At 36.7% G+C, this 19,215-nt stretch overlaps 4 protein-coding genes across 4 annotated transcripts; 3 read left to right on the top strand and 1 right to left on the bottom strand.

Moving 5' to 3' along the window:
• The first annotated feature begins 398 nt into the window (after window positions 1–398).
• EMB2795 (condensin complex subunit) lies at window positions 399–4,269 on the top strand. The gene is made up of 13 exons (XM_086239434.1): window positions 399–685; window positions 818–919; window positions 1,081–1,198; window positions 1,517–1,590; window positions 1,668–1,728; window positions 1,820–2,020; window positions 2,149–2,441; window positions 2,567–2,711; window positions 2,814–3,061; window positions 3,149–3,182; window positions 3,345–3,487; window positions 3,786–3,896; window positions 4,011–4,269. Exons 1-13 carry the CDS (start codon window positions 425–427, stop codon window positions 4,242–4,244), a joined length of 2,025 nt encoding a protein of 674 aa, XP_086095560.1. The 5' UTR covers window positions 399–424; the 3' UTR covers window positions 4,245–4,269.
• A 1,073-nt stretch (window positions 4,270–5,342) lies between these two features.
• Window positions 5,343–8,741, top strand: HPL1 (hydroperoxide lyase 1). The gene is made up of 3 exons (XM_086239435.1): window positions 5,343–5,924; window positions 7,162–7,543; window positions 7,819–8,741. Exons 1-3 carry the CDS (start codon window positions 5,484–5,486, stop codon window positions 8,457–8,459), a joined length of 1,464 nt encoding a protein of 487 aa, XP_086095561.1. The 5' UTR covers window positions 5,343–5,483; the 3' UTR covers window positions 8,460–8,741.
• A 1,008-nt stretch (window positions 8,742–9,749) lies between these two features.
• On the bottom strand, window positions 9,750–12,155 carry LOC147288115 (transmembrane protein, putative (DUF1068)). Its single transcript, XM_086240679.1, has 3 exons — window positions 11,767–12,155; window positions 11,400–11,423; window positions 9,750–10,573 (listed from the first exon to the last, which is right to left on the bottom strand). The coding sequence occupies exons 1-3, from the start codon at window positions 11,960–11,962 to the stop codon at window positions 10,227–10,229; spliced, it is 567 nt and encodes a 188-aa protein (XP_086096805.1). The 5' UTR covers window positions 11,963–12,155; the 3' UTR covers window positions 9,750–10,226.
• Window positions 12,156–16,025: 3,870 nt separating this feature from the next.
• LOC147288116 (uncharacterized) lies at window positions 16,026–19,048 on the top strand. Its single transcript, XM_086241530.1, has 3 exons — window positions 16,026–16,415; window positions 17,098–18,503; window positions 18,690–19,048. The coding sequence occupies exons 1-3, from the start codon at window positions 16,107–16,109 to the stop codon at window positions 18,889–18,891; spliced, it is 1,917 nt and encodes a 638-aa protein (XP_086097656.1). The 5' UTR covers window positions 16,026–16,106; the 3' UTR covers window positions 18,892–19,048.
• The last annotated feature ends 167 nt before the right edge of the window (window positions 19,049–19,215 follow it).

A 19,215-nucleotide genomic window follows, 5' to 3' on the forward strand; every position in this document is an offset into this window, starting at 1 on the left:
TAAAAAATATGATGTCATGAATCCGCCCCTCGTATGTATTACTATTCGTATCAATACATTCGTATCTTATTACACAAACAATTGTATCCTTCAAATTAAAGTTGTGGGAGAAAATGTTTACCCTTTAATAAATGAAATATTTTTCTTTTGTATTACAATAAAATAAAATCACAATTTCCCTTTTTGGGTAATATCAATATGTGAGGCAATTAAGAAAAGTGTACAGAGTGGATGGTCATAGTCCAGGGACTTAAACAAGCTTTGTGTGCATGACAAACACCGTAACATTTCCATACCCCCACAAAAATTTCAAACACATCAGTTGGAGGGAAACCTCTTCGTCTTCATCTCAACACTTCCATTCTCTTATCATAATTTTCCCAACTTCAAACCCTAATTCCCCAAATCAACTTTTTCAATTTCAATGGCGGACACTCTAAGCCCTAACCCAACAACGGCCCAGAAGCAGAGGCTCCCAATGGCCGCTCCAACCAGCCCCTTCTTCCTCGGCTCCAACGACGACAACCTCGAGCGTGCTCAGGCACGCGCCGCACGCGCCGCTGCGATCCGCAGAAAGTCCATTGCAATCAACGCGCCGCCACCGCATGGCGACCCCGATCCTTGCCTCGGCAAGCAGCAGATCCTCGAGCTGTTCCACAATTGCATCAAACTCGCCAGCGAAAATGTCCATACTCGCCCACCCTCTCTTTTCTCTCTAAGACTTTATGGTTTAGCTTTAGTACTAGATTTTTGCTGGTGAATACTTAGTAACTCAGTCATCAGTCATTAGAATTCGGTTTTGATCTTTTGGCTGCAGAAAATCAATCAGAAGAATACATGGGAGCTGAATTTGATCGACCATTTGACAGAGGTCATTAAGACTGAAGAGGAAAATGATGTGGAGACCAATTTTCAAAAGGTAAATTTCGTTTGCAGATATTCTGGAATAGTTTTAGAACTTGAAACTTATCGAGACCAATATTTGGTAAAAACATTTTTGAAGTGAGTGGACAAAAGTTGCACAAATTTGATTGAATATGCTATGTTCTCATAGATATGTATCACTTTCTATCTGTGCAGGCAAGCTGCACTCTCGAAGCTGGAGTCAAGATTTACTCAATGAGAGTAGATTCAGTACACTCCGAGGCATATAAGGTCCTTGGTGGGATGAATAGAGTAGGCCAAGAAAATGAACAAGGTTAGGCTTGCTATCTGCTATAACTTTGCCCCCTTTTTGTTTCTTATTCAAATGTTTTCATTTGCAGGCCAAAAGAAAGTATTTTGATATTTAAAATAGTATTCTAGTTGATTCTGAACAATTTTTAACCCGAGGAGAAAGTAAATATTATGAAAGTTGTAGTTTCAAGAATTTGAGCGTCTTAGTCAATCTGCAGTTTCATGGTAGAGACAACGTATAGGGTAGCTGTACTTACCTTGAGTAGTACTTTCAATGGTTCGCATTGCATTTGTGTTTAATTGAACTTGTTAGTCTCTTGATGCTGTGTTGTTATGTTAGATACTGTTATGGAGGATGCCAATATTGACAGTGGACAAGATGTGGCTCAATCCAAGAAAGAAATGATGAGAAAGGTTGATAGTTCTCTAACTCACTAGAGGGATTTATTAAACTTCATATACTAAGTTCTGACACAAATCCATAAATGCAGATGTCACCTGCATCAACCCTGGAATCATCTTTTGAGGCTCTAAATTTAAAAAAGTTTGATGGTAATCACACATCCTGTGCTATCCTTATTACTAGTTTAGTAGCGTAAGAGGCAAGGTCAAATTTATAATATGATTTTGTTTGTATTTTCAGTTGCATTTGCAGTTGATCCACTCTATCATCAGACATCTGCACAATTTGATGAAGGTGGGGCAAGGGGTCTTTTAATGAATAATCTTGGAGTATATGGTGGATGCAGAGTGCTCTTTGACTCATCAGAAGTACCAGGGAAGTGGATATCATGTGATAATCAACGTGATAGATCAGATACAATTGATCTTTCTTTTGCCAGTGGTGAGTTGCATTTTTGGTAATATATTGTGTTCCAGTTTCATATCTTCTTCCTTTCAAATGTCAATGTTCATTTTTAATAACAGTCATTCTTTCCTGTTTTTTGTTTTTTGTTTTTTGTTTTTATATAGAATGTGTTGAACAGATGGTCTTGAACATGCGAATGAAAGATGAAATTTCACCAACTCTCAGGCATATAATCGATCGATTTGATGAAAATAACAGAAGGCCGTCCGATATATATTCATCAACTCCGGAATCAGCAGGGCAAGTCGATGATGCTTATAATAATGAAGTTGAATTTGATGGTGATGGTGATGCACCTGAAAACTGTGGGGCCTGGGATTATGATCACGATGACCAAGCAAGCATGGTGGAGGAGGGCCTTAACTGTGCAAATTCAGCTTTCCCTAGTTATCACGAGGTTTTTGTAACATACTATCCATATCATTGGTTGTGGATTGTATATATTTAGTTCATTGGCCTCCTCTTATTTTATGAATAAGTGAAGAATGACTTTGTTCCCTGATAAGTTGTTAACTTTTGAAGGAAAATGAACCGGCTTATTTCCATGACCCTGACAGTGAAGACAGACATGAGAAAGTTGATGGGTATTTGTTTTTAAGTCTTGGATTTACTTCAAAAGAAAATGCTTGGGCAGGTCCTGAACATTGGAAGTATCGAAAAACTAAAGGTCTGTTTCAGTAGATTATATCATCAACCAATATGTCATATGTGTGTGTATATTCTTGTGTTTAAATAGTATGGTAACATATTGCACAACATGTATGTTTAGGTTCCGAGACGGATCCTCCCGCAGAACCACAATTAACTGTTAAGCGACAAAGGAAAAAAATACAGCCTGATATTGATTTCACAAAAGCCTTGGAAGAAGGAATATCAGAAGATATCTTTGCTCCTCCCAAAAATCCCAAGTCATTACTGCTACCTGCCACTAGAGCACCCTGTAATACGAAACTTCCAGAGGATTGCCACTATCAACCAGAGAATCTTGTCAAGTTATTTCTTCTACCTAATGTAAAGGTAATGCTAGTCAACAATCATAGTACATATGTTTTTGTATTAAAATGAAGTTCTTTCTTTTTCATGATATGGTTTTATGGGTTGCAGTGCCTTGGAAGAAGGAGAGGCAGGAAGTCCTCAGGTAAAAATTCTCTCATTGATAATAAATAGAGATGACCAATAAATTACTTTTTTGAATTCTCATTTTTCTTCGGATCCTTTGACTCTTTATGAATGATGAAATGTGCAATTGATATGATAATTTATTATGATGCGCATTGTTAAGCCTTCCTTGTAATATCAGATGAATCAAGGCAACAATTTGATGATTATGCACAATTTGAATTCGGGGATGATGATAATGACTTTGGTGGCCAATATGATGATGGAAATGTTCATAGTGATGTGGAGGACTTCAGTAGCACACTTGTTTCTCAGCCCCGCCAGGTTGGTTCCTAATCTTTCAGCTTCATGTAATTTGGGTCAGCCCTTGCATTTGTGCATGAGTCTGAATCCTTGTGTCAGGTAGCCTATGGCTTGGATTTATTGTGGTTTTACAAACTTTATTTCAACTCATGTACCTTTCGGGTTTATGCTTGGATTTTGTCTGGTTTTATAGATATTCCCGATGGAGATGGCAAGGGCTGCAATCTTAGGAATAGTTTCAGTAAATAATTTGAATCCCTTTTAAACAAATATTTGCAGTTTTAGCTTATGCTTTACTTCCTACATCCAAACATTACAGGTAAACAAAATTGAAGTCCAGTATGACAAGACTTCCAAACAAGTTGATGTCCAGGCTCTGAAAGAAACCCTTTGGAACCATGTACAAGAATCTGTTCAATCGTCTATCCAGGTGTGCTAAAAAGCTTCATACTTGGCATCACTATGTTCTGTCTATGGCATTTATCTTAACATATTTATTTTGAGATGGTAAATGCTGATTATTGGTATTTCTGTTTTTGAAAAGGGTCAAGAAGAACAATTGGTATCCTTCAAGCAAATCTTGGCCAACTTTCCTAGTGACTGCATTGCTGCTGCAACTATCAATGACATCTCCCCTCATCTGTGTTTCATATGCCTTTTACATTTAGCCAATGAGCATGGGTTGAGCATCCTTGGCTCTACCAATTTGGATGATCTCAGCATACACCTTTCTTGTAATGAGGCACAGGGGCAGGCACGTGCTAGTGAAACATTTTAGACCATCTTGTCTGTACTTTTCTGTACTGTCCTATGGAGCTTAACTCATCTTGTTTTTTACTAACAAGTAAAAGAAAAATGTGTCCAAAGTGTACCTTACAAATCTTGTTGTATCAATTTCGTGGTGCTCTGCTCGTTCTGATATTTAGATCAAGTATGAGAAGACTATACATGTGACAAATCAAGAGCCAAAATTTACCACATTTTTTCCCCAAATTTTGTGAAATACATTGTTTTTTTTAGCATAGGTCATTATGTTGACATATCAATAATACAATGATATGTATAGTCACTGTTTGTGGAATTCATAACATGTACAATTTAGATTATGTAATATCCATGTGACATAATTATGATTTCACTAGCAATGACATGTTATTGTATTATTGGTTTCTCATTTTGAAGTTTTTGTGGATCAAATATGTACACGTGGCCCCCCTACAGACTACAGTGATTGAAAGTTCCACCAAATTAACATCGTTTAAAGCGCTCGTCAGAATTAAGAAAGCAGGACATGTGGAGTCTGGAGACAACCCAATCCGATGACAATGTTGCAATGAATTCGATGATAAGATTATAAGCAATGAATTCGATGAGCTGCCCCCACCCCTCCTCCATCAGCCACGCTTCTCAAAACGTGTCGCTTGTGCTCCATCTTTACTGCTTTAAACACACATCATCTGCTCATTTCACAGTCCGGGTAAGAACAGTAACTTATTATCATACCTCTCCTCATCAGTTGAATTATATTTTACTGAAACAATCATATATACTTACCATCTCATTAATTATATACTTACACAGTTGTATTGTAATTAACATATCTGTTAAATTATAATATGTAACACGTGACATTGATCCAAACCAATTGAAAAAACTCTTCACCCTGATCCAAACCAATTAAAAAAACCTTTTTTCCTTTTTGTCTGTACTCGGAAATGAACATCATTGGTCCCTCAATTCATGAACTTAACAAAAATCCACTTCCGATTGGCTTAGTCACAAAAAGCCAAAATGAAAGAAAAGAAAAATACTTGAAATTCACACATGATCAGTGATAAATAAAAATAAGCTCTCTGTTTTTCTTGTCCACCCAACATCACTCTCAAAACTCTCAAAAACATTTATAACCAAAATCTCACAAACCTCACAACTGAACTAAGAAACTAGAAACCAGAAGCAACTCTCTCACTCTCTCAAACACACACACAAAATCTCATTCATAATCCAAAAAGAAAACATGTCTTTCATGATGAGCATAACCCCTGGCGTCCCATCATCATCACCATCACCATCACCATCATCAACCTTACCGTCACCACCATCATCACTGCCGGTCCGTACAATCCCGGGAACCTACGGCTGGCCTTTGTTGGGCCCAATCTCGGACCGGCTGGACTACTTCTGGTTCCAAGGCCCAGAAACGTTCTTCAGAAAACGCACCGAGAAGTACAAGAGCACGGTGTTCCGTACGAACGTCCCTCCCAGCTTCCCTTTATTCTTAAACGTGAACCCCAACGTTGTGGCCGTTTTGGACTGCAAGTCCTTCTCTCACCTCTTCGACATGGACTTGGTCGAGAAGAAGAATGTTCTGGTCGGCGATTTCATGCCCAGTGTCAAGTTCACTGGGGACTTGAGGACCTGTGCTTACCTTGACACTTCTGAACCCAAACACTCTCAGGTACACATACATAGTACCATATGGGTATCAATTACTAGCTGATTCACAGTATTGGGTACCTGTAGATTCACTTCAACTTGTTTTTGGTTGACATGAATTTTTGATTGGGGTTTTTGCATTGTGGTTAAGGAATCAAATAACATGCCCCAGTGGTTTATTAATTGTCATTTTATAAGAAAAAAAAAAAAATACTTGGATAATTTGGCTGGAAAGAATGGTTTTCTTGAAACTTGAAAGGTCCCACATGGTCCAAAATGTGTAACATGCCAATGGCATACTCAGCTGCAATGTCCTTTCCTAGATCTAGTGTTGTGTCTTTGTCATGCTTAGAACTTTAGCTATGTACAATTCTTTGTGGTCCAAAAAGTTATACCTCCAGCTCAAAAATCTGCAATGTGAATGTGAGATATATGGTCTTGAATTTTCATGGGTTAAGGAGAGATAGATTACTCAGTAAATGGCGATTGATTTACCACAGGTTTGGCCTTTCTTTGTTTCTCTGTTTTTTTTTTTTTTTGGTTTTTTGCCATTACCCGGATTTCTTTTTTCATTTCATTTTCCATGCAGGCCAAATAAAGACTTGTTTTTTCTCTCTTTTTTTTTTTTTTTTTGTATGAATTCATATCATTGATTAAAAGCTCGACAATAATAACCCACAAAAAAATGCTCAACCATATTCTGTCCATGAAGATTTCAGCTAAAGATATAGTTGTTGATGAGATCTCGCTATAATTTTCAGACCAAAAAAGTCTCATAATTTGATTATGTCTGCTTGTTAACAATTATTAAATGGCCTTTGGGCTTGTTGAATGAATTGCACAGTCAGACCCAAAAAATGGTTAATTATCTACTGTCCCTTCAGATTTGTGAAGTGCCAATGCACTCTGATATGTCCTTGACCAAAAAACCAAACTTAATTATGACGGTGGTTGAAAAATCTTATTTAGTCATGGGTAGGAAGATTGTAGAATGGTTTTTTATATTTTTGTTGATGCAATTGCATGGTAGTACAGTTCGAAAGTTAGCTTTTTGGAAACTAATTATTTTAAGCTGTCTTGGCATGACATAGCTTAAATAATTAAGATATGAAAAGACAATTAATGTATAGAAGACTTGGTATTAATTGGTACATATATTAACAAAAGTTTTCACAAGGGATGAAATCTACAGTGGGTTTGACTCAACTCGAACCATGCAAAAATGAAGTAAATAACAATATCTTCTTCTTAATTGACAGATCAAGAACTTTGCCTTTGACATATTGAAACGAAGCTCCAAGGTATGGGTGCCTGAGCTGATTGGCAACCTCTCCACCATGTGGGACACAGTAGAAGCAGATGTCTCTAAGAATGGTAGCTCCAGCTATTTGGTGCCACTCCAGCAGTTCATCTTCAAGTTCCTCACCAAATGCTTGGTTGGTGCTGACCCTTCAATCTCACCCAAGATTGCAGACTCTGGCTACGCCATGCTTGACCGTTGGCTTGCCCTCCAGCTCCTCCCCACCGTCAAGATCGGCGTGCTTCAGCCTCTGGAGGAGATTCTCCTTCATTCTTTTGCATACCCTTCTTTTCTCGTCAGTGGAGACTACAACAAGCTTTACGAATTCATACAAGAACATGGTAACTTGAAATTCTTCTCTCTTTTTCTTGTTGATATCGCGTTTATGTTCAAAACGACATTGTCTTAAAATTTAAAAATGAACCTTTTTGAGTCTAAAATTAAAATATTATTGGGTTTTTCAACATTTATTATCATATTGCATTACCATGTCTTTATGGGACTCAATTAATACAATTTGGCTCTGTTTTACTTAAGAGATATGATTTACAATGTAGTCATTAATTTTGTATGTTTATAGTATAATTTGCATTGAATACAATGGCAATCTTTACAGGCAAAGAAGTAGTAAAGAGAGGTGAAACCGAGTTCGGACTGAGTCGAGAAGAAACAATTCACAACCTTCTGTTTGTACTTGGCTTCAACGCGTTTGGTGGGTTCTCAGTGTTTTTTCCAAGTTTAATAAGCACAATAGCAAGTGACAAGACTGGTTTACAACAAAAAATAATCCAAGAAGTGAGACAAAAGGCCGGGTCAACTCTCACCTTCGACTCAGTAAAAGATTTGCAACTCGTTCAGTCCGTAGTGTACGAAACCCTCCGGCTCAACCCGCCGGTTCCCCTCCAATTCGCCCGGGCCAGAAAGGACTTCCAACTCAGCTCCCATGACTCGGTGTTTGAAATCAAGAAGGGTGAGTTGCTTTGTGGGTATCAACCACAGGTGATGAAGGATGAGAAAGTCTTTGATGAACCGGAGACTTTTAAACCGGACCGGTTCATGAAAACCAAAGAGCTACTGAGCTACTTGTACTGGTCCAATGGGCCGCAGACCGGTTCACCAAGCGAGTCCAACAAACAGTGTGCGGCTAAGGACTATGTGACCCTCACTGCGTGTTTGTTTGTTGCTTATATATTTCAAAGATATGATTCAATCACTGGGACTGCTACCTCAATCACAGCCGTTGAAAAGGCCAAGTGAGAGAGTAATGCGATCACAGTCGTTGAAATGTAGGAAGTAAAAGGTGATGGGATGTGATATTGCTGATATATGGTTTTTGTTTTTGTAAATTTGGGTGTCTTGTAGTTAATTAAAAGAGGACAGATATTTGAGGGAAAAGGGCAAGTTGGGGTCCCCAGATTTCTTAAATAAAGTGAGTTAGAATTGATGAATGAATTTATAGGTGAGGTTGAAATTAGGGTTTTTTTTCATATTTAATACTTGAATTTTGACTATTGTCTTAATGTGGTACTTAAATTTTTATTTGTCCCAATTGAGTACCTAAATTTTTATTTTATGTCTAATAAGTACCAAAATGAATTTCTGTTAAAATTATCAACAAAAGTTAGGGGCAATATAGTTATTTCAAAAAATTTATATTTTATTTTTAATTTTTAATTTTTTTTTGTTTGTTGTGTGTTTTTTTTTAATAATTTTAAACATATAAAGAAAATAATTAAAATATACTTTGACTATATTGCCCTTAATTTTTATTGACAATTTTAACAAAAATTCATTCTGGTACCTATTAGACATAAAATAAAAGTTTAGGTACTCAATTGTGACAAATAAAAGTTTAGGTACCACATTAAGACAATGGTCAAAATTTAGGTACTAAATATGAAATAAACCCTTGAAATTATGGAGTGGGTCATGGGCGGTCCACTCTACTTCTTTGCCTTTCTCTATGATATGATTTGACATTTTGACACAAATGAGTCCACATGCCATTCACATTCATGCATGGCTTCTTGAATCTTCAACCTCTTTCCTGTATTATATTTTGTGTACAGATCGTGTGTCTCTTTGACAATCTCTGTGTGTGCACACCATTTCAATAAGTTTGATGATCTTCCCACATCTCTAATTTAATTTCTTCCCAAATTTTATGGCAAGGAGTATTGAGAAAGATGTGTAGCTAGTTCTCTAGTAGAAAGGCAAGACCCACACAATGGGAGAGCCTGGTGACTGTCTTTACCAAAGAGCTGGTAGCAGAGGGTTGCCTTGGATGAAGGGCCCGTTGAGTCCAGTTTTCCCTATGTCAGAACCAAATGTAACTAAAGAACTGAGCTTTGGATAGGGGTAATTGGACCTGTATTACACAGAATGAAGTATATTGGGTAACCTACCTTGTTAATTTTTTTCCCCAATAGTTTCCAGCCTAATGGGTTCTACACCCTACACAAACTCGGTTCAGGAAGTGAACTTTCCTAGGTGTAACACACCATTCATACCCACTATTGCTAGCTTGGATAGCAGCCTTCCACACCACTCACCAGAGCTGTTATTTAAGTGGATCTTTAAACCAAATACAGAAAAATTCAAATTACACCGTGTCATCAGCTGCTATTTTGATCTAAAGATTACATCAATATCTATCAATCAATCAAGCCAGGACTTAGGCAACCATGCACACTGACATTTAATGAAGAATTGCTGCTTACAGTCTTACAAGTGGAACATTCAACTACAATTTGAGTTGAGAAATGAGATGATCGGGGGTTCTTGCCAACACTGATTGCTTTTGGAAGTCTAAATAACAACTAAGTTTTCTGTACTTTTAAGTTTTAACTTGTAAATGGTAACAAATAATTCAGTTTGGTAAATATAATTTATCAGATTCTTGCATATCTTGCCATTTAAGGGGAAGAAGAATAGCCTAGTAAAAGTTTATCACTAACCAAAAGAGTGAATACCATGTTGAAGAAGATTAGCCTTTGGCTGTTCCATAAACGCCATGGAGAGTTTCTACACAGTCTGGACGTTTCCTTGCATCTGAGCTTGAGACTTGGCGAGCCCTTCTTTCCATCCTTTCTGACGAGCCCTAAGCTCCCATATTGCTGTCAATTTCCTCTGTGCCTCTAATGTTGCTTCAGCTTTCTCCCTTGCTTCTTCACATGTTTCCATCCCCGAATTGCACTTGTCTGCTTCTTTTTGATACTGGGATGCAATCTTCTTAGCCTCCAGCAGAGCCATATCAGCTTTTTGTTGATTTTCCAAAGCTTCAGCTTCCCGAAGCTTTAACTCCTCAGTCAAAAGATCCACAAAATTCTTTTCGGTGTCCTCATTCACCTGTGGATCATGCTTTGCACAGTCTGCATAATATATGCCATAGAAATTAATATGCAGTGGGATGCATGTAAGGATTGAATGAAATCTGAAACTTGCATGTCTCCCTAAATGCTACTTAAATTCCCAAAATCAAACTTAGGAGAACCACATTTTGTAATTTGAGGTATAAGAAAGAAACAAATAAGCATCAAAGACAGAAATCCATCCTCCAAAGTGAAATCAACAACTTTAAAAAGAACAAAGGGAGTTAATTAAAAAAAATGAAAGCCCCCATGGGGGGTCATTCCCAAATGATAATTGCACAGGAAAAATAAAAGGCCAGAATCCGGTGCCGGTCCCATGAAAGGAGACTACCAGGCAGGGGAGCTCTTGATGCAGTCTTTACTTCAAAGATTGGAGTGTGGAGAAACCACACACAATCTACACAATCATTTCACATGATGTTGGGAGACAGAATGCATGTATAGAAGGATTTGAAAAAAATAAAAGTAAACATGAAAGTTTTCAATAGAAAGCCTTGACATTTCTTCCCCAAAAATTTGTCTATTGAAGGGATCTGAAAGTGAAAACTTTTGAGAAGTCATCATTGGGCTTGAATGATATTTTCCAGTAGCCATTCAAACTGATGTAAATTGTAAAATGCCAAAATTATTACAGTCCACAGAAAGTAGCACTTCAGGGAAATTAATGATCTAACATAAACATGAAACAATATGTTGCTTTATGCCAAGGAGGAGATATAAAGTAGTCAGTTATCCCAAACCAATCAATCTAGAACATCAGACACACATATGAACACATATACATGCATACATACAAATATAGCTAATAAGTGATGAAGTAACTAACCTTCAAATGAAATGTTGCTGAGTCCTGCAGAAGAAGAAGAACAAGCCAAGATGAGTATACATCTGACAGTAATGCCAATGAACTAAGAACACAGTTAATTAGCTCACTAAGTAACAAAGTAATTGAACACAAAGAGAGTCCAAAAATAACGTCAGCCCAGAAAAGCTATCTACGTTTTGAGATGAAACACAATAAAGAAATGGAAACTAATGGATCGAAATCAATGAACTTGGGAAAATGGGCACTAAATCAATACGAAATGTGTGAACCCCAACAAATTAAAAAGGAAAAAAGATAAGAGATCTTATCAGATCTGCTAAGAATGGATGATGGGCAAGGGTGAAAGAGGATGAAGACGAGTAATTACCAATGGGGATGGAGAGGAGAGGCTGAGAAGAGCAATCACAGGTGCAAGGAGGACAAGACGAAGAAGAAGAGTGGGAGGAGACGGCGGCTAAGCCCTCCATGAAATGCCAGTAGAGAGGTGGCCCCACTATGTACCCGGCTATGCACACCCCCACTATTACCAGAACCACCTTCAGCACTGTCGGACTCATCGCCATCTCACTCTCGTCTCTTCTTTCTTCCTCAGCTAATGAGATCGAATCAGAAGACTCAGGAATTTGGTGTCGGCAACGTCGTCGTTTTAAACGGTTTTCACAGCCCGACAGCACTAGTTTAGTTGGGGAAGTAGATCAGAGATGGGTTCGCATCTGCTACGGTGTGCGAGTCTCTCTGTCTGTCTGTGGGGCTGTGACCGCGTTTTTATTATTTTATTTAAAAATCACTATTTCAGAGTTCACACTGCCAGTTGGTTCGAACACGCTAGGTCGCGCAGTGGTTTCATTTGCCAATTTGGTGTGTCTTGAATGTAAAAATGAAATTAGATTTTTCCAACAAACAAAAGAAAATCAAATTAGATTAAAGGACTGTTAATTGATAAAAACAATAGGAACAACAAATAAATATGCTAAAAAACTATCGAAATGGATCTATTTTTAGGTGTTTGTGTTGAGCTTTCGAATGAAAAAACCCAAATTTCTAGCATTCAGATAGTTGACATTCTAAAATTTAAATATTTGTTAGTCAAAATGCACCAATTCTATAGAGAGAATGTTAATTACATGTTTTTTCTTATGTTATTTGTGGAAATAGTAATACACAACTCAACAAATTAACATAAATAAATTAAAGGAAAAAGTTTGTTAAAATATAAAAAGTACAGTTTTTATTAATGAGAAAAATACTATTGTTATTGTCATGTTAGTCAGCAGTACCAACAATAGTAACAATTACAGACCGAATTGATTTCATTTCAATGTAAAAAATAAATTTATTCATCAAAATATGCAATAAATTTATAAATGTTGGATAATTAACTATAAATTAAATTTATTTATTTGGATTAATTTCAATTCAATTCCTCAAGTTTACTTCAAATTTCAATTTAGTAGCTCATGTTTAAAATTTTGCAATGACATACCTCATCTTTTCAATTTGTTGCAATGTCATACCTCCGTCAGTATGACTGTTAAAAGATCTGTTAAATGCTAATGTGACACTTACATTTATAGTTAATTATGGAAAAATTATGGGCAATTTAGTACCTCATGTCAATTTAGTTAACAAATCTGATAACAGGCTATGTCAACAATACCTTATGTCAATGGCATACTTAATTAACTATATGTTACAATGTTTAACATATTGTTTAACATATAGTTAATTATGGGCACTTTAGTACCTAATGTTTAAAATCTTACAATGTTATACTTTATTTTTCCAATTTGTTACAATGTCATACCTCTATCAGTATGACTGTTAAGAAATATGTTAAAAGTTGATGTGACACTTATATGACACTCTCACAATGCTGACTAGATGTCACGTGGTCTGACAACATGACATATCATGTCAAGTGATATAAAAAATAATTTAAAATCTAAAAATTTAAAAATAATTATGTAGTATGATGTGTCATGTTTCTTGATTTTTAATTATTGTTATGCTATGTGGCATGACATAGCCTGTTATCAGATCATGTGGTATCTAGTTATCATTGTGGGAGTGTCATGTAAGTGCCACATCAGCTTTTAACAGATCTCTTAATAGTCATATTGACAGAGATATGACATTATAAACAAATTGAAAAAATGAGATATAACCAAGGGTTTAAATTTCGAAGTTTTCGGCGAAATTTCGTTTTTTCGGGGGTCCGAAATTTTAACACCAATTCGACCGAAATTTTAACACCAATTCGAGCGAAATTTCGGATACCCTAAATGCAAATTTTTTTGAATTTGAGGGAAATTTCCACGAAATTTCGCTTAAATTTCGTCGAAATTTAGGGAAACTTCAACGAAATTTCCCTCAAATACCCAGTAACCCAACAAACCCCAGCCCCCAGCGCACCAAATTTCCTTCACTCCCTCACTCCCTCAAATACCCAGCCTCACAATCTCACCTGCATAGTCGTCGGCGCACACCTCCATCGAAAGCTAAGGCCCGATCTGCAGTGCACACCTCCGTCGGCGCACACCTCCTTCGTCTTCTCTCTGTCTCTTCTCTCTCTCTCGCCTCTCTCCTCCATCGTCTCGGCTTGCAGCGCCGTTCTTGGGCGTCGCTATCTTCTCGGCGCCGTTCTCGGCTTGCAGCGCCGTTCCGGCCACCTTGAAGCCCCCTGAAAATCTGAACCCAGTTTGTGCGAAGCCGAAGTGCTGCTACTCTGCCTCTGCCATCAACCCGTGACTTGAGTCTCTAACTTTACAGACATAATTATTAATTGCAAACAGTAACACACTTTGATATTTTCATATTGTTGGTTTTATTAATCCTTTATTGGGTTTGGATAATTTCAGAAAATAAAAATAATATCTTATTAATTTTAATTTTTACTGAACTTGAAGATTATAAATAATTTATAATTAATGCTTTATCTTTCTTTATTTCTAGCATTAACTAATAAATTCCATCTAACTTTCTAACAATCGGTATGAAAAATTGAAAATAGTGTTGACTGTGTTGTATAAGTATAAGTGTATAACTTGTATACTTGTATTCATTGTTTTTTTAATTAGAGTTTTATAGTTTTTGTTTTTTTTTTTTTTTTATTTGGTCGAAAACAGGTTCCTGTGGACTTATTCTTAGACTTTACTTTGATTTTAGAAGTTTGACTGTTCAATATTCTTATAAGAATTCGTTTTGAATTTTTGATACATTATTATTTATTTTAAAATCTTTTATGCGGTTGTTCTGAAAATTGAACCATTTAATAGTCAAATATAAAATATCCTATTAAAAAAGTAGTCATATATAAAATAAAATAAACACTAACATAATAGCTAGCCAACTTCGATCTCCACATTGCAATTAATTACTTTAATCTCATATTTTGAACATTCTGAATAAGAATTAGTCCTGATTCTGTGGGCTGTGGCTGTACCGCTGTAGTTAGATTTCATTTTCAATCAAGTTTCTAATTTCTATAGTTAGGTTCTATTTTGAATTAGGTCCATCAGTCCATGTCTTAAGGCCGTGACTGTGAGTAATAGTCTAATAGACTAATCTAAAGTTCTAAACTCTAAACTGTCTAATAGACTTAACTAACAGTGTAAATGTCTAAATTAATGTATCATGTATTGATGTATATGAGTATATCTGTATGTATAAGGTTGAGTATATCATTTACCCACTTTTAAATATTATATAACATCAATTGATCAATATCATATTTTGGGTCATGAGAGTTTGGCACAAGAAGAAGAAGATTCATTATCCACCACTTTTGGCTCTATGGGGGTAGGAAGTGACAATTACAATTATGGGCAAAACCGTCCAATATTCTACCTACCACATCTGCCTTACTTGGTTGAGTCTGATAGTAACTCATTGGCACAATAAGAGACAAACTCTTCAAATGAGTATGCTTATGGGCAAATTCAACCACAACAGGTTCCTGATCCATATGGTTGACATGTTGACAATTACATGCAAAATTATGCTGGAGAAGTATCTTGGGATGATTATTCTTCACATTACACCTATAAGACAGTGGAAATTTTGAACCTCCTAGAAACTCTATGTGGTATTGATTACTTTTGTAATTCATGTGGCAATATTATAGTAAAAATAAAATTGAGGTGTTAATGTGTTATTGAAGTAATTATTAATTAGTGAAGCATTTTTTTAACAGTATTTGCCTCCAGCGCGCATTATATTCATCACATATCACATGAAACCTACCATATAATTTGGTTTTTTTCAATATTTTTTATCAATGTAGTAGATAATATGTTAAATAAACATATGGTGAAGTTTCATTCAAAATTTCCGTATTTTGATAATAATTTCCGTCGTTTCCGTCGAATTTTTGTCGAAATTTAAAAATTTTCGAAATTTCCGTCGAAATTTCCATCAAAATTTCCATCGAAATTTTTTCGAAATCCGAAATTTTATTCCTTGGATATAACATTGTAAGATTTTAAACATGAGCTATTAAAATAAAATTTGAAACAAATTTAAGTTATATCCCTACTTATTTTAACAACAATACCACCGAATTCCCAATGAAAATTATGAAAATAGAGTTTTAACAGAAAGTGGTGGGAAGTATTCGACCCAGTGACTCTGTGCCCTTCACTGAACCATCGTATTGCAGAAACAGAGAGAGAGGGTGAGACTTAGAACACGACTACACGAGGTCTGAAAATGGCGATGGATGCGATAAGGGAGGTGCAGATCTCGCTTCGAAGAGAAGCGAAGATGTTATCGTACGACCCAGACGATACGCCGTTGCCGAATCTACCTTCCGTGGAAGAGACCATAGCGGAGGTGGATCCGTCGCCGCCGTACCTTCGGTGCAAGCATTGCAAAGGGAGGCTGCTACGTGGCGTACATTCATTGGTCTGCGTCTTCTGCGGCAGAGAACACTGCAAGGACCTCCCTCCTGACCCCATCAGTTTTCGCAGCACTTTGGGCTACCGATGGTTGCTCCAGTCCTTGGCCCTAGGTGGATCGGTATGCGTCTCAATTTTATATCTTTGCTTTGCTTAATTGAGATTGAGAGGAGGAAAAAGGGGGATTCTGATTGTGTTTGGTTGAAGAGAAAATGAGGAAGAAACGGAATTTGAAGTATCGATTTTTGTTGTTGTTAAATGAACCGATATTTTTTTTTTTTCAGTTGAAAATAAGAAAAAACATGAATTTTGTGAATTATATGGTCTTGCTGTCTCTGGATGATGAAAAAGATTGAAGCTTTTGAAGGTCTTAGTTAACTAATTTGTTTTACGAGCTCAAACGGAGTAATGATGTTGAAGTTTTATTGGTTTCCTTATTGGAAGCTAATTTTGTTATCCTCTAATGCATAAACAAGTTAAAAAATAAGAAATTGAAGGAAATTTTGGTTTACGCAGAAATTTAGATTAGAATGGGGCATTGTATATGATTTTGCATCATTATCTACTTGGTACTGAAGATTATAAACAGATCAAACTTTCATAGGTGCTAGTGTGCTACACCTATGTAGTCCATTTTTCAGCACCCATATGCCAGAAATTATAGTTTCATGTGGCTATTGTTTTGTTTGCTAGAAATGAGGATTCTTGTCCTCTCATCAATGTGGACTTTAGGCTTTGAAATTAATTTTGTGGGATTTCTTAAATAGAGGATACTTCCTAAAATTTGGGGCATTGGTTTGCAGGAGATAGTGGACCTACCCACTGAAGCAAATGAATCAAACAGAGGACAGACTGCGCCGAAGGATGAGTTATCGTTGTCTGATCTTTTAAATATAGAAATAAAATGGACTTCTAAGTCAGAGCAAATTGAGACTGGTCTCTCAAATGAGACACCCCCTCAGCCCAAAAGTTTTTTGGGTTTGGCTGGAGTCAATCTTGACAACTTTTTCTCTGAAGGAAAGAAAGATGCTGCTTCAAATACATCTAAAGAGCTGTTCGAGTCGAGCACACAGAGTGCCAGTAAAGAGAGTATTGCTTTCCAAGGTCATGAAAATCTTAGTTTATTTGAGAATGTACAGCCTTCTGAGATAGCTGTGCCATCTACTAAAGGCGAGAGTGGTAATGCTTTCGAAGGTCATGAAAAGCTTAGTTTATTTGAGAATGTACAGCCTTCTGAGACAGCTGTGCCAACTACTAAAGGCGAGAGTGGTAATGCTTTCCAAGGTCATGAAAAGCTTAGTTTATTTGAGAATGTGCAGCCTTCTGAGACACCCGTGCCGTCTACTGAAGGTGAGAGGAGTAATGCTTTCCAAGGTCATGAAAAGCTTAGTTTATTTGAGAATGTACAACCTTCTGAGACAGCTGTGCCGTCTACTGAAGGCGAGAGTGGTAATGCTTTCGAAGGTCATGAAAAGCTTAGTTTATTTGAGGATGTACAGCCTTCTGAGACAGTTGTGCCATCTACTGAAGGCGAGAGTGGTGATTCCATTTCTGGTTGGGTGACAAGTTTTCAGTCTGCTGCTTCTGAAAAACTTCCTCAAGAATCAAAACCAATTGGCCCCTTCGTGGATTCCACGGTTGATCTTTCTGCCCACATAGACACAGTATTTGGATCTATAGGAGGCTCAACTAGCGGAAAAGGAAACCAAAATATGACTGGGTCTGCATCTATGAGTAGTGACTGGTTTCAAGATGATCTATTGGGTAATTCCAACTCCGGTTTTGCTGGGTCTCCCAATCAGTTTGAATCGCTTGTTACGGTGCAGGGTGGCGGAATAGCTGAAAATGCAAATAACCCTTATTCTTTTGGTGTTGATTTGATTCAGGACAATCAATGGCCAACCACTAGCAACAATGCTCCTGATAATAAGACTACTGATGAGGATAATGATTCATTTGATGCTTGGAATGATTTTACCAGCTCAAATAGTGCACAAAATTCTTCTATTAGTTCTTCAAAACAAAGTATTAATCAGATGATACCTGTTGACCAGACTTCAGTAGTGAATTTGTTCAGCACAGCTAGCAACTCAGACAACTTGGATTTTGGTAGCTTTTCACAACTGGATTTCTCTGCAGGAGCATTTAACAGTTCCCAAGGTTCTACAGTAGTAGATATAACACAGGCAGAGGCTTCTGTTTTAGACAGGTGCGTTCTCTTTCGCTACCCATCTGGATGTTATTATTAGCTTCAGGCTCCTTTTTTGAACCACCATGGAACTTATCTGGATATTATATTTTCCTTTTGTAAATGCAATATACTAAGCTTGTGGAAAATGCTTTTATCCGTTCTTTGAACAACCTATCTTAACCATATTTTCTGTTGCATCTTTAGGGTGGCTGATGCGAGCGCAAAAGATGAAAGAAAATATGAAAATGTCGCAGAGGGTGGAGATGTTTCCAATGCAAAAGCAGGGTCTAAGTCTGAATATGTGGAGAAAATAATGTCACAGATGCATGATCTCTCTTTTATGCTTGAGAGCAATCTTTCAATCCCTCCCAAGCAAGATGGATTACATTCACTTTCTCAAGATTGAGACCTGAGTTTATGAGTTTCTGTCATGTAATGTTTATTGTTCATCCTGTATTCTAGTTCCATTTGTTCCAATTTTTGTATTTTTATGTTTTTATGTACAAATGTTAAGCCAGATTAGAAAGAAATGAGAAATGGTCTATTATCGGAATTGCACTGAACCGTGCGTGTATAAGGCACATTCTATCACTAGCCTCTTTTACTTTTTTTTTTTAATTTATTAATTATGTTCTTAAATTGGTTTTTAATCGATTTCATCTTTTACAATTTCACCCTTATAAAACATTGAGGTTTTTATTTTATTTTTTTTATTATTATTATCAGAGGC

Source organism: Dryas octopetala, chromosome 4, assembly GCF_963921425.1.
Source record: "Dryas octopetala chromosome 4, drDryOcto1.1, whole genome shotgun sequence".
Classification (NCBI taxonomy): domain Eukaryota; kingdom Viridiplantae; phylum Streptophyta; class Magnoliopsida; order Rosales; family Rosaceae; genus Dryas; species Dryas octopetala.